Source organism: Scomber scombrus, chromosome 7 (assembly GCF_963691925.1).
Source record: "Scomber scombrus chromosome 7, fScoSco1.1, whole genome shotgun sequence".
Taxonomy (NCBI): domain Eukaryota; kingdom Metazoa; phylum Chordata; class Actinopteri; order Scombriformes; family Scombridae; genus Scomber; species Scomber scombrus.
The window spans coordinates 11,052,161-11,067,720 of record NC_084976.1 but is presented as its reverse complement, the minus strand read 5'-3'; the positions used below and the strand labels follow the sequence as shown (position 1 = coordinate 11,067,720).

The 15,560-nt window shown below is 39.7% G+C and overlaps 1 protein-coding gene across 1 annotated transcript in view; it reads left to right on the top strand.

Annotated features, from left to right (window-relative positions):
• The window catches only part of grb10b (growth factor receptor-bound protein 10b), a 68,473-nt gene that overhangs the window by 19,954 nt on the left and 32,959 nt on the right, over positions 1-15,560 (top strand). The window contains exons 3-5 of the mRNA XM_062422265.1: positions 1,866-1,962; positions 10,465-10,777; positions 12,864-13,008. Of these exons, the coding sequence (XP_062278249.1) occupies positions 1,866-1,962; positions 10,465-10,777; positions 12,864-13,008 (555 nt within the window). The remainder of the gene's footprint in view (positions 1-1,865; positions 1,963-10,464; positions 10,778-12,863; positions 13,009-15,560) is intronic.

Below are 15,560 nucleotides of genomic sequence, written 5' to 3'. Positions count from 1 at the left end.
TAAGGAAATTCTCTAGTCCGCTGCAGGGAGGGTGCAAATTTAAAATAAAATCTTTCCAAAAGTTTTCAGATTTAATAGAAAGAAGGTGCTATTAACAGTGCTTTAGGTTGTATTTCTTAAAGTAAAAACGTTTTTTTTTTTTAAACGTAAGGTACGGCGTGAATTATCACTCGGACACGGGAAATAATGTGGGAAACTAGTTGTTTAAAGGGTGATATGCTTTGTACTGTGGCTACAGTGGCATATTAGGGGAGGAACATCATTCAGTGTAAGAATTTACGATTATCTTGCATTGTCGTGACATTTATTGGTGAAAAATGAGATCCTGCAGCACAGCCTGGACCTCCTTCATTAAATAAGACACTGACCAGAATATATAACTGACTTAACTGACTGTGAGTCTTAAGAATTACATGATAAGCACCCTGACCATGAACCTTTAATCACTGTAACTTCATTGTCTCCAGAGGCAACAATGATAACTCCAACTGATGGAGGGAAAAAGCATCCATCATAGAAAATTAGGCAGAATAACATCAATCATAGAAGAACCTCTGTAAAAGAATCCAGCTCTGCCTGCATCGTCTGTCACTACTGCAAATGAGGCAGAACAAGCAACTGCAACCGCTTTTATTGCTGCATCTGAGGTCTGCTGTGGAAGAGAGACAGAGAGTCAGTAGCGATGTTTTTCTGAACACAGTAGCTCGTCCCAGTACATTCTGTTCCCACTCCTGCTGTTAGGCCCAGCGCGGGACGCCAGTCTGCTCTCACACACACGCACATACGCACACACACAATGGATAACCCACAGTTGTACTTTGGTAGTTGTAAGTGCTAGAAACAAATCAAAATCAAATATGTTTATAAACATACTTGTACGTTCCCTGTTTTTATGGTGATTTTGCCTCATCGCATAGTTTAGCACTGACGGGAAATATGGTGGGAATGACTGAGAGAGGATCTGCAGGTCAAACCAGGACATTTTGGTTTAATGCTATCAGAGATCTCGTGCTCCTACAGACAACTGGCCAAGTTCACATACTGACAAGCAGTGTAAAAGGGAGATGTTTTTTATTATTATGAATTGTCGTACTTTATGTTGTTTTTTAGGATTTTAATGTAGTTTGATGAACTACTCAACATTTCTATTTTAGCATTTGTCCTGGACTGACCTGTTTTTTATTTTATGTGATCTTTTTCAGCCCAGCCAATTTGAAAAAATGTAAAGATAACTGGATGGATTATTAGTCATCAGTATTCAAAAAAGAAGTATGGAGGTATATGGGGAGGGCAAAAGATGGCTGATTTTTTTGAGGACATCCATACTGGGGCACTGACAAGGACTAAAATCTGAAGGTGGTGGTAATGCAACATGGATGCCAACTCCCATAAAACGCCAAAGAAGAAAGCAGTAGTATGCCATGCATATCGTTGGTTGAGGGATTTTATAGACATGTTTGCTACAAACAACAACAATAAGCACAACAATTCATAAATCAGCATTGCACATCTTAAGTCACTGGGATCATTCAGGCAGAAATAAAAGTTAATTAAATCTAGCAGTTTAATCCTGTCCCTGTTTTCTCAAATGATGATTGATAAACGCCTTCAAGTTTTTTCATGATAACAAGATCAGGATCTCGTAATTACAAGAATATTATTTCATAATTATTACTTACTATTACATAATAATGAGAACATACAGCATAATTATGGTTGGTGAATAAAATTTGCTTCTGTGAAAAACAGCTGCCAGAAGAATGGTTGATGGGTGTGATGTATTGTGTTTTTTTTAGTGTCATGCTTCTGTAATAATTGGGGTGACAGGATTTTTATTTCTTTTTTCTTTCCTCTCTCTCCCTCAGCAGGACAAAATAGACCGGTCCTCCAATCACAGACAAGCTGACCTCATTGGTCCGAGCTTCCAGCAGACAACCAATCGGAATTCTCCTAACCATCAAGGTTGGTCCCCAACCACCAATAGATTTTTGTGGATATATATGTGTACATGTGTTTTGTGTGTGTACTGATGCTTGTACATTAGACCTATTATTGAATTACACTGGTGTTATATGACACAGAAGAGTGCACTTGGTTATACCCAGACATCAAATTGCATATGATGTGTAGTGGGACCTGTCATATTACATTGCACAGTACTGGGACTTAACTGTTGGTGTAACATTTCCCTTTTAATGGTCTCACTATTTCTTTAGGTTTAAAAAAAAAAAAAATTCATTAGTTTTCAACTGACTGTATGGTTTTTTAATGAGTCACTATAAAACAACAAAGATGTCCATTTACGGTAAAAGCACACTTTCAACAGTCTGCTTTCATTTTTCTTACGATTATCTCATATTATAAGTATCTCCCTGTATTTACCTTATTAGTGATTTAGTGATTAGAATAATTTCAACACATATATTATTTGCTAGATAATGTTAGATTCATCATATTATTAGCAGTTTAAAATCAGACTTTGTATTTCATGGTAATATTCTTATATTTATATTCTATATTTTGTGTAAAAAAAAAAACAACCTTTTGGGGGTATTCATTTACATAATTCTGTTCAGTAATCCCTGTGAAACTAAACCAAATCAAAAATGTATAATTAGTTAAGGAACACAGACAGGGCACATCCCAAGAGTGATGCATCTGCAGCTAACTTCCTGGAAGGAAACCACTTTAAAAAGTTTGGTACTGAAAATCATAACATTCTTTAACTGAGTCCTAAACATGGTCAATCAATCGGATTGAAATAAGTACAACAAATTTATCATGGCTCTATCAAACACACAATTAAGCCTGCTGTGTGCCCTCCATTTATATCCATGCATAAGAGAATACAAAAAGGTCATAGAAATCACCTGGGAATCTGGCACTGCTGCTGTGGGTTTGTGCGTGCGTGTGCATCCCTCGTCTCAGTACAGTGTGGTGAGCGGCTTGCTGCTCATTATCCTCTGCTGGGCCGGGGGTTGGGTGGAGGGGGATAATATATATTTGGGTCTCTTCCGCTGTAAACATTTCAGCAGTTCAAAGGGTGATCTGCATGGACACAGGGTGCCATTATAATTACGCCGTCTATCTAATTGTGCTATACAGGGTTCGTCCATGACAATCGGAGCATGAGATTTAAGCACAATATTGGCTCAGCATGGGAGGTAAGGGTGGGGAGTCTGCGAGGACTCAACGAGTGAATTAGAACGCTTGGCCGTGGCATGGGAAATAAATGGAGCAGAAATGGCATTGTCATTTTTCAGAATCAGCCAGGATGGAGGGAACTCTGGAGAACTGGAGAGACAGACAAATGGAAATGACTTTAACTAAGGGACATTTTTGCTTACTCTGTCTGAATAATAATATTTTGGTTGGATACTAAGCTTTTTATACAGTAGGTTCTGTGTTGGGAGTCGGATTTATGAGCATTGCTTCTGTTGGCCATTTAGATTCTTATCAGATCACTTTCTCTATTATCTCAGTCTTTCTTTCTTTAATTCTTTTAATGCAATGGATGGCTTATTATGGCTAGAAAGCTGCCACTTTACAGTATTTTTACCACTTAGAAATGTGTTAAAAGCTACATTGTGTGAGCTGCTTAAAGTGGCACTTTACGTATTTAGCCATTGTATTTCTAGTGTTATTAGTGGGATAATAATCCTTGCTGACGTTATTAAACTTGTTTTCCAGGAAACTCACTCTTTCATTCTTATAGGACTTTAATAGAGCCACAAGCCACTTGCTGTGTTTGCCATAAAGCCAGAGCAGTCATAAACCTATTAATATTTAGGAAAACAGTGCAGCTTTGTTGGAACTTGACCTGCTATTATTTCATAAATTTGAAATGAGATGCTATTGAGCAGCTTATTGCGGCATTTGCAAGTCAATATTTGATGTCTAGAAATAGTTGTAAGTTGTATGTGATGTTCTCAAGATGCAATCCATGAGTTTAATATGGCTTATCCTAATGCAGTCATTTTTCAAGTAAGAATGACAAGGCTACATTGTCCTGAGAGGAGGCATGACACATATGTGGGTTTAGTGCAGTCTCTCACAGATGTCACAGGCTTGCACTGTGTTGGCTCCTCTGTGTTGTTTCTCTGCCACACAGCAGAGTGACTTCACCCTTATAGCTGAGCTCATGGTCTTTAGGGTGCTACGACGTGCTCTGTGCATTAATACATGAGAGATGGTCAGACTGGAGCATGTGTCTTTTATCTCTTGACTACATGATGTTTGAGTGTGTGGCAAACTTAACTTACTAGTGGTGTGTCAGATGAACATGCAGCTGCTAGGAAACAAATCCTTTCAATGTTACCAATGCAGCACAGTAATCTGTCAGTGTAGCTCTGGAGGGGTTGACCAGCAATGGTCTCAGGCCTGGAAATGAAGTGCCCACCTCCAGTAATTCCAGTTATGCCTTTGTAGAGGGAGAGCGACATGTCACGGGCACACAATCATGGGCATACACGTGCAGGCACACATGCATACACACACTTTCACTCACAGTGAGGGGCCGCATTCCTGAAAATAATGGGGCTCTTTAACAGGGGGTAAAGGAAGCGCAGGGGTATGTGTAGATTATGATGTGATGTGAAAGCAATTTTCTGATTTGTTACAGCAAAAGTGTTTATTTTTTTAAAGATTTATTTTTGGGCTTTTCTTGCCTTTATTTAGTTGGTAGCTGGCAGAGAGGCCGACAGGAAACAGGGAGAGAGAGAGAGGGGAATGACCTGCAACAAAAACATATACAAAATTAAGTAGTCCTTAATAAAAAGAAAAAAAAGGAAATACATTTTACAAATTTACAATTAAAAACATTTGTAGGCTAGCATGGTTTAAATTGGTAGGGCACAGTTCCAGAATTACTTATTTGTTTCTTAAATAAAAATCTTATGTTAGATCAACAAGACAAAAGTTTACCGCCATGCTACTTGGACACAGCAGTGCTTTGAGCTAAATGCTAATGTAAGCATGCTAAGAGCTCACACTAGCAAAAGTAGCATTTTTTTTATTTAGCACTAACACAAAGTACAGCTGAATAGGAATGTCATTAGTTTCGCTGGTATTTGGTCATCAATTACAGTAAAAGTGCATTCACTGATTTTCTGGCCACTTGGGGGCAGCTGTATCAAGTTGTGAACACAAGTTGATATGTTTAACTTCTAAGCAAACAGTTGTTTATTTACACATCCAGGAGTTACAGAGCAACATTATTATTTGTTGGAGTCATACTTCTCCTTTTGCTCCCTCTACCAACTACGCTCCTTTTGTCTCTTCTATCTCCACCATGTTACCAGCTGTTTGCTAACTGCCTGTTTGCATCATCCATTAGTAGTTGAGAGTTATACCAACTACTATATTATACCAACTGACTAACAGATGAACATTGTCGTGCTTATACAGTCTAGCTTAAAACAACATCATTTAAAACTAACAAACAAAAAAGTTAGTTTAAAAGTAAGGGGAAATTGGTTAAAAATTCTGATTGGGATAAGACAACTGCTTCTCACAATGCTGTGTTAAGTGAAATACTCCGGTGACGTGGCCACCCTCACCCCGTGTGAACCCACTCTTCTCTTTCCCCCTTCCACAGTTCCCCCTAAACCAATCTGTTTCTATGTCCCTCTATTTACTCCCGTCTCTCCTTTCCCTTCTGTTCATCTCTGTTTTCCCTCCCCTCGCTCCTCCTGTTTCCCTCTGACCCTCCCACACTCTCCCTCTCCAATCAAGAGGCTTGGCCCTCAGTGGGTGTGTGCGCTGTCACCAGTGGTATTGTACACCCCACAGCCACGCTTTACAGTTTAGACTTGCTCAGTCTATACTCCCACTGATCCCTTTGAATGGAAACCCCTCTGCTGGGCTTGTATTCAGATGCGGTTTATCCCTCTTGTGTGTGTGTGTGTGTGTGTGTGTGTGTGTGTGTGTGTGTGTGTGTGTGTGTGTGTGTGTGTGTGTGTGTGTGTGTGTGTGTGTGTGTGTGTGTGTGTGTGTGTGTGTGTGTGTGTGTGTGTGTGTGTGTGTGTGTGTGTGTGTGTGTGTGTTCAATTGATGTGCTATATATCTATACCCCTTTTCTACAGAAGTGTTGCCCCTCCCCTCTGTTTTTAACTAGCATGAATGAATAAAAAATGCATGGATTACATTCCAGGGTTAAGGAAAAACAGGGAGCCATATGGAACTGCCATCAATACAATGGTCTTGTTTTGTCCATGTCTCGCTCACTAATGATCAGAAATATTCAAAACAGCTTTTATGCAGATTTTTACCGGACTTAACTAGTTTACAGTTGGTTAATACTGTATTTAGCGTGGCTCAGACAATAGAGGGAGCTTGGGCCATTTTTACCCCCCAATTTAACCGATTATAGATTCATGAAAAAGAAGGGAGGGAGCTAAACAGAGTAAATGAACACAAGTCATGGGAGAAATGAAACAACAAGTAAATGAGAACAGTAATGACAGTGTTATCCTTTAACCCATCAGTTGTATATTTTGTACTGACTTCCACAATGAATGAATGATGTGATTTAGGATATTTACACATCTTAACATTTGTTTTACAGGAAGGATTTGTTGAAACAGTGTTTATATCTATTACACAGTGTTAGCAGTGCATTTAATCTCTTTTTCTCTTAATAAAGCTTTAGATGTAGAGCTTTAATACCCATTTTATTCTGTTACCCCCGCTGCTTTCCTGCTACAAACACCAGATACCCAACAATGATCCCACTTGGAGGTGGATATAACTTTAATATAAATCTAGCTAGTCAGATTTTCCTCACTGTTACTGGTATGTCTCTGTTTTGTTGTGTAAACCACTTGCCTGTCACATGGTTGTGGACTAAAAGCTGGGTGACCTCTGCAACGAGTCCAGTACAAATCCTACCAATTTACAATGATAGTTTCAGACTTCAGTGGCAGATTTATGCTACATACTAAAATATTCTCAGGGACATGTTGATTTTTTTTTAGTCAACACATAGCCACAATATTTGGTGCCAAAGTTTGTGGCCATTAGGCAACGGTGTCACAGCTGCAGCTTCTCACTGTCAACAGCTCTGTCTACATCTGTAGCTGCGTGTGCTCCCCGCTGCTTGAGCTGCTCTGATATTTTAAGAGGATCTAATTAATGGCTATAATATTGTATGGCCAGGCGTGCCGTGACCGCCGTGTGTTGGGTGGGCATAAATAAAGGCGTTTATGTCCCCTCTTATGCCTGCCAAGGCCACGTAGCTGGCATAACTTCTATTTTCAGAACTCTATGTCAGAGAAAAACAACCATAGTTGGCTTCCCGGTCCAAATCTTCATGGGTTTAAATCCTGTGCGTGCGTGCCTGCCTGCATGCTGTCATTAATCTGTCTGCATTACACCAGGTTGTGTGACGCATACCTCGGTTTGCCTTATTGCATAGGTGACTGTGATCGTATGACTGATAATGACACACAAATCCTACATCCACGCATGAGGTTGTGAGCTGTGTTTCTTTGTATGCAAACAATTCTGCTGATCCCCTCTAGAGGCCAAACTAGGTCAGGTTTACAAGGGAAGTTATTTTTTCTCACTAGCTTGAGGGTACATATGTCACCTAGTCAGAATGATGATGTGATATGTTCAGGTTAAAACTAATTTTTTGAATTTTTGCTCACTTTTCTTTAGTTTATGTGTGTGGCCTTGTATGCACCCTGTGTCATGTGGTATATACAGTAGCTCTTTAGCTCTCCCGGCAATCTATAAGTAGCTGCTCCAGCTTACCTGTCGCTATTAATACCTACAGATTAACCACCTGTAATTCACAGGCACCTGTAATACAGCTACCTGATACGTTTTCAGGAAAAGCTCCTCAAAGAAAACACATTTACAGACAGTGACACTGCATCCAGGGATGTTTTGCCAACCTGCTAACCTGTGGCCACTATTGTCCCCTTGGAAAAATGTGATCTTGTTTCCTTGTGCAAGAAGGTGATTTCTTGCGAAGCTGAGAAGCTCACTTTGAAGCCTGTGCTATGTTATAATTCTAAATCAAGCTGATAACTACTTTCCAAGCTTTTTGTTGAGCAGAGATACTTTTTAAGAGTGACATGACCTTCACACTTAATGACACCATTAAGCTGTCAGCTGTCCTGCACCCTGAGCTGTGGGGAAATCACGTGAGTCATACACTGGTTATACCATTGGATTACAATGTGGAGCCAAAGAGAGAGTCAAAAGTCACAATAGAAACAGATAGAAATAAAACGAAAAAGTCAATTAAATTGAAATGTCACAGTATGTGCACTAATACGTAAATAGTAATATCATTCTATCTTAAGCCATATTTAATAATAAAAGCCTTCTCTTATTGTGCTCAATAGTAATTAATGTTATCTAAATTTGAGGTCATGTCTTTATATCTGTTTGGGGTTCCTTGTTCTGAACCCTGTTAATTTGAGAGTCCCTGCCCCTTATGATTAGAGCGTGTCTCCCCCTAGTGGTTTACTTGTATACTACAATAAGTTTGTATGATCTGGATACAAGGATTTGATAATAAATTCATGACATCAGTTTATTTTTCATAATGAAGAATTATTAATTATAAGACAAGCCACCACAGCAAATTGTGATTTAGAAAGAGCAAGGTCGGCTCAGTTTACCCAGAGAATAAAACTTTCATGACATGAAGCAGTCAGACGAGAGTCTTCAATTGAGCACACTTCAAACTTTGATACGTGCTCCTTGAGTCATTTAAAAAATTCACTTCATGAATTTAAATGTGCTCAGAGGTTTTCACAAGGGCTTTAACGATAGATTCCTCCCCGAAAGAAGAATTCCACATCCTGCTTTTAAATACCTTTTAAGAGCAGAATGTTTGATACATGTGGTGAATTCAGAGCAGATGCTTACAATGTGATGCCTTTGCTGTAAACCCCGGTGGCAAGAGTTGAAAAGTGTTAGGGGCAGGTTTGTGCTTGTACCTGTTATCCCTGGAGATTTGGCTCACAAGGTAGCACAATGTACGTTGTCAAGATAGTCTTGCTGATTGAGCACTCTGGCAAAACTGGTTACCAGTGTGTGTTTGTGTGTGTGTGCGTGTGTGTGTATTGTGCATGCCTGTGTTTTAAAAAATAAATCTTTTTTTGGTTTTACTTAGAATTAAGGTGGTGCAAAGTGAGGTTAAGGGTTCAAACCCTTGCCGCAATGAAATGATAGAGAAACTCAAATAGAAATGGGAAAGTCCCAACAATATTGAGGGACTTTACCTTTTTTTTGCAAGCCTCAGCAGTTTGAAACTAAAGCCGTTGAATTTTAGGACTTTTATATATAAATATATATATACATTTATTTATTTATCATGTCCCAGTCAGGGGTGGAAATTTGGTTTTGATTGATTGTGTGTGGTTTTATTTTTCAAAATGTTAGCACTTCAGCCCTCAAAACTTTTCTCCACTGCAACTAATGCTGTATAGTCAATGAACTCTCTAAACTTCTTAAGTATTTGTGCAATTGCCACCAAAATTGATCCAGAGGTTGTGTTAGAGTATGGAGATTAAATGTAAAAAGTTTTGAAATATGATTAAAATCTCTGACACAGTGGTTATAAATATTTAACCGTAATGCACTGTGCAAACATGTTCTAAATTGTCCAATTTGTAATCAAACTTCATGAAATATCATTTAATGTCATTGTTGATCACTGTCTGTGAATTTATTTGTATTTTTGGTGAATATTTGAACTTCAGCTGCATTAATTCTCATCGACCTCCGTGGTAATCAACTTTGAGGTTGTGCAAACAAAAGACAGCTGGTTGACCGGATGGTAGTGTCGGGGTTAAGGTGCTGATTATGAACTACAAGGTCCCAGATTCAAATTATTGTGCTAATGGTCACTGCTCAACTCTCAACCCCTGACTCCTTGTGCTGTTCACTGGGTGCTAAAGGCTAAAATAACAAACATTTCCAAATTTACTTTGACCTACTAACCACAATATTTCATAATGGTTCAGTTTAACAGATCATCATGTTATTCACTCTCATTGACTTCAGTACTTCACTGATTGGAAGTTTAATGTCAGTTGCTGTCAACAACACCTGTGTTGTCCTTATGGTCTCGTAGTCTAAACAAATACCATGTGACTGTGAGGTCACCTGTTCAAATTTAAGCTGGCAACCTTGGTGTGGGCATCATCTTGTTTTCAGCCACGTTGGTTCTTGTGGGTTAACCGCTGTAAAATACATTTATGTAAAATTATGTGCTTGGACTCCGTTTATTGTGGCTGTATTTTAGAGTTTGAATTTCTGTTCAGTGTGAGTGATATGTCCCGTGCTCCACATTATTCTTTCAATATTGTTTTTTTGTACCAGAAGTTATGAAACTCATTTCTCTCATCTACCTTACACTCCTGATTTAAAGGATTTTGACATTTGTCTTCCTATTTCTCTTAATAATTACTCAGTGATGTGTTCCTTTTTGTCTGACTCTACTAGAGGATGACGTCGATTTAGAGGCCCTGGTGAATGATATGAACTCTTCGCTGGAGAGCCTGTACTCCACCTGCAGTGGTCAGCAGACAGAGTCCACCCCACTACTGCACAACGGACAGACCTCTTCCTCACACCAACACCACCACCACCACCACCACCTTCATCATCACACACAACACATCCAGCCGCGGCAGGGTCAGCACTCGCACGCGCTAAGCCACGTCTCCCCGGAGCCTCCCTCCTCCTCCTCCTTGTCCACTGACTCACCCCAAACAAGCCTCCGACGGTCACAACCCATGCACATCCTCGCTGTCAGGTAGCTGTAAACACAGTGAATGCAGATTATTTCCTGATATAAATGTTCCTTTGTCCATTTCAACAGCTCAGTTGGACTGGACAAGAAAGACAACTGAACTCTAGAGGGAGCTGTCCAGGCTTACATTAAATACATACATGTATATACAGTGTATTTGGCTGCGAAGTGTCATGGTGTCATGTCAGCTAGAACATCACCTTTCAAAGAGAGAACCACAGTGACAATATTGACATACAAGGTGTAGGGGCTTTATGTCAACTATGATCTTTTGTACTGTAATTCAAACCATTTACTGTCAATGTCCAAGCTTTTAATGCCACACAGTTAAAAATAGTTTGATTTGAATTTACTGGCAGACAATGAGCTCTTGAACAGTAGAAAGACATTGTGTTTCTAAAATGACACAAAAATACAGCTATGCTAAGTGATTTTTACTCAGTACTTAAGCATTTATTGACTGTTTCTTACTTAATCGATTTGATCAACAGAAAGTTAATCAACAGATATGATGATGGGGGAAAAAAGTCAAACAATACTTGGGCAGTGAAAAGGCAGGCAAACAAGGGAATTGAATCAGGAACATTGCGGTTACGTGGCATGCACAAGGCGCTCTGCATTTTCTGACATTTCTACAAAGCAAATGATTAATTGAGAACATAATCAGAATATGAATTAGTGATAAAAAATAATAATTAGTTGCAGCTTTATATGACTATCTTTACCACATGGTTGAAGGAAGTTTGAATGAACTGTTCTACAATAAAATGTGTGCATTCAGGTGTTTTCCAAAGGCTTCAAACACATCTCAAGCAATCAAAACCTAACCTAAAAAAATATAAATAACTCTACAGTCAAACTGGTGCAAGTTAGAATCGCCCACAGTCCACATATGCTGAGCTCCAACTATATTTTCTTGTTCTCTTTACTTTGTAAGAGAAGCCTTTCATTGCATACTATCATCCATCCACACCCTTGCAATAATTGGGCAAAACTTCTCCTCCCGGCTCACTATCTGTAGCCCTGGAATGACCCGTTCCTCCTTGACACTCCCTCTTTGTCTCAAACTACATCAGCAGGAGGAGAAAGGTAATTTATTTTAGTACCAAGTGCAAATGTATCTCTCAATTTAATTTAAAGTGTAGTAAACCCATAATCTCCCTAAGGGTGTTATTATATGCATTCAAAAGTGGGTATGTACATACACACACATGCACACATGCGTACACACACACACAAACATATACACATGCATGCATACATATAGTTTTGTCTCCTGGTATTATAATCCTTCTCTGGAGTATTTGACAGAAACAGGAGGGATGCTCAAGTAATGGAGTATTCTGTCTGTTTCTCGCTCTCTCTCAAACACATTCACAGACCCAGGCCCTGAAGTTCTTATTATTCAGGGCTGACCTCTCGATAACCCTGTTCTCAAGCTCAGATGGGACGACATCAAAAGACTTGTTCCCTTTTGAACTCGCCGGGTTCTACAGAGAGAAAGAGTTTGACAGAGACCGGGAGAAAGAGACTTAGAAAAAAGAGTCATCTACAATGATTATCCGAGCTTGCTATTCACTAACTGGCCTGCCCACTTAAAAAAAAAAAAAAAAAGATCAAATGAAAAGTTTATGATCAACTGTCAAATCATCATTCCTCTGTTGAGCCACAAGCGTACACTGTGTGCGCCTCATTTAAAAACTGCTTTAAAGCGATGTCTTGATTCAATATTGATGTGTGATAAATATTGCAAAAAAAATTAGCTAGCAGGCTGTCTGTGATTTCCACTTGCTGGGAGACTGTTCATTATGGGTAGATCAGACAGAAACAGACATGAGCCTGGATGCCGTACAGCAATGCTTTATTAATTCTAACTCTCTCCTCCTCTGTCAGCGGGTTTCATTTCAAAGTTCTCCCATAGTCATATCCATTTCAGAGGCTGTCCCAGGTCACGACCCTAGACTTCAGTTAATGTTTTTGCTGGAATATTTAGGGAACACAAAGCAATACTACAAAACATGTTTGTAACATCAGGCCACTCTTCACCACCACAGTATCATTGTTTCTTTGTCCCGTTTCCATTGTCCAGGCGGCTGCAGGAGGAGGAGCAGCAGCTGAGGACATCATCTCTCCCGGCCATCCCGAACCCCTTTCCTGAGCTCTGCAGTCCAGCAAGCTCACCTGTACTCAGTCCTGGGTCCCTACCTCCTGGAGAACCCTCTACTGGCAAATATGTAAGTCAAAACCCCACAAAGACGGCAACACCAGCGTCACACTGTTGAAACTTTATCTCTTTTCGGAAACCCAGCTTAATTTTCCCGGCAGGGCTTTCATGTGGGTTTAATATTTAACTCTGCATTATAATTTGGTGTGGTTGCATTGGATGCAAAACATTATCGACATACAATATGACCTTCTCGGAAGCTTGATCCTTTTAAAAACAGGATATGAGACATCTGCAATAAAACAGGGCAGATTTTGATTTACTTATATATTTTGATAACCGAGCCATGTGTGACTCAAGTTTCTTGTTTTGAAGGATGCTGAATTTGAATATCATAAATCAGCCGCACTTAGTGGTCAGCTGTGTGTTAGACATAAGCATTTAGGAATTTCCCTGCCCTACATCTGCCCCATGTTTTGCTCATCTGGGGCATGCTGATTGCTTGCATGTGATGGCACTGATTTGTATGGTGCATGTGTGTGCTCCAAAGGGTTTGTGGCTTTGTATGAGAAAAAAAAGAACGAGGTGGAGATCGGAGGAGGAGACTGAGAAAGCGTGTGTGTGCATGTGCACTTGGACACATTTCTGTGCGTCTGCCTGTGCCTGTTTGCATTTGTGTGTGCTCATGCACTAACAAAGATTTAGAGACCGGTCTGTCTATTCCTGGAAGTCAGAGTCCCCCCAATCGTCCTCATTAATGAGCTTCATATGGGGCCAGCCAGTGCTGGTTACAGTAACATGTCAGTTTACAGTAATGCGAGGGTGGACTATTTCTCATAAATACTCTGCCCTGTTCCGGTTGTGGCTCTTACGGGACCAGATCACAGACCGTTGTTCAACTTAAGTCATTTCTCAACAATTTTCAGGTCTGAGTTTAATGACCAGCTTTGCTTTCTCAAACATCAGCTCATAAATCATTGGATGTTTTGAGCAACCTGTGGAATCCAGTAAGTGTTTGAAAAGTTGGGAAGCTGAGGATTTGAATTAACATCTGTGACATAAATAAAACTCTAAACGCTTAATATTCGACTAAGCCTTGAAAGGTTACATTTCACTCTACGTCTTCATGAGTGGGAAAGCTGTTCTTTCTGTGTGGGAATGTCGTAGATTTGAATTATTAGCTGTGGCATAAATTCAACACTGCCTGGTAAATCTTAGTTTGTAAGGTAAATAGGTCAGAAATTAATGTCTCACTAAGTGGTTATGAGTTTTACTTTGAATTACTAGCTGTGACATAACTTTGACTGCTGTATAAAGTAAAGCAGGCTTGTCTGCTAAATATTCAGAAACCAATTTATTAGACTGAGTGACCTGCTCGGGACGGGAATGTTGTTGTTTTTGAATTCCCAGGCGGCCTTTTAAGAGTGCCGTATAGACCAGGAAATGGTGGTGGTGGTGGGCGGGGGGGATTGGAGGAGGTGCAGGGGGGTTGTAGATTAGCAGCAGACGTTAATATATTTCTGTGATTTTAAAGTAATCATATAATGAAATATCTGTGAAAGTGTGAGTAGGTGATCTGTAAAGCTGGTCCAAGTCTGACAAACTGTGCTTTTTTGAGCCACTCTGCTCTGTCTGGGACAACTTACTCTGCCTTTGGCACTGATTGCAGTCTCATGGCCTCTTGGCCTCTCGATTAATGGAGCACAGAACATTTATGTAGTGCTCTACCTAGCATCATTTCAATATAACGTTTCCGTTACATACTGAGGAGACCTGAAACTAAGTGTTCCAGTGAACAGATACTCCATTAATTTACTGTTTTTTGAAGATGTGCGCAGTTTTGATTTCATGATAAAAATGTGTTTCATGTAAAAAAGCTTTGACAAATTTTTAAAGGAGTTGAGTCACACTAGTTTTAAAAAACAAGCATGGAGTTTAGGAAAAGTTTTACATGATATGTTGACACATTTCCATACATCTGCATACACTTCATTTACTAAATCTTATGCACACCTGTAAATGTAAACTGTATATATATATACAGCTTTTGTTTTGCATGGACTGCCAATCTTACACAATGAAGATATAATTCTGAGAAAGAGCCATGGAAAGTTGAATTCCTTGTTTGTATTTACAATGTACAAACTGTGCACACACTTGTGTAATCTTGTGCGCTTAGGCTGCGCACCCCTCCATGCCTATTTGTTGTTTAGATGCGTGTGTGTTTGTGTGTTTGCACACAAGTCTGCCTGTTTGTCTTTGTGAGTTCTGTAAACTATTTACAGCATTGGCAGTGTCTGTCCATTGTTGATGGCAATGGAAAGTATTTCTCATTGTGGTTGTTCCTCAGTGGAAATTCAACTCAGCACCTTTCCACTGAAAAGAGCCTCCTGCAGAGCTGTCTCATCACACACATGTGCCTCTGGGTTCCAGCTTTGGAGGCGTTGGTTGAGAACACTTATTTCTCCCTGGAGTAGTTGAGAGGTGGAGTGGGTGATCCCATCAGGGTTTGACAAGAGGGAAGGTGAGCAGGTAAATTATTGCTCCCAGCCCACTCCCCCGTGATCCCTTACCTTCATCATTTTAACCATATGTCCTCTTTTTTTTTGTTCCATTTTTCGT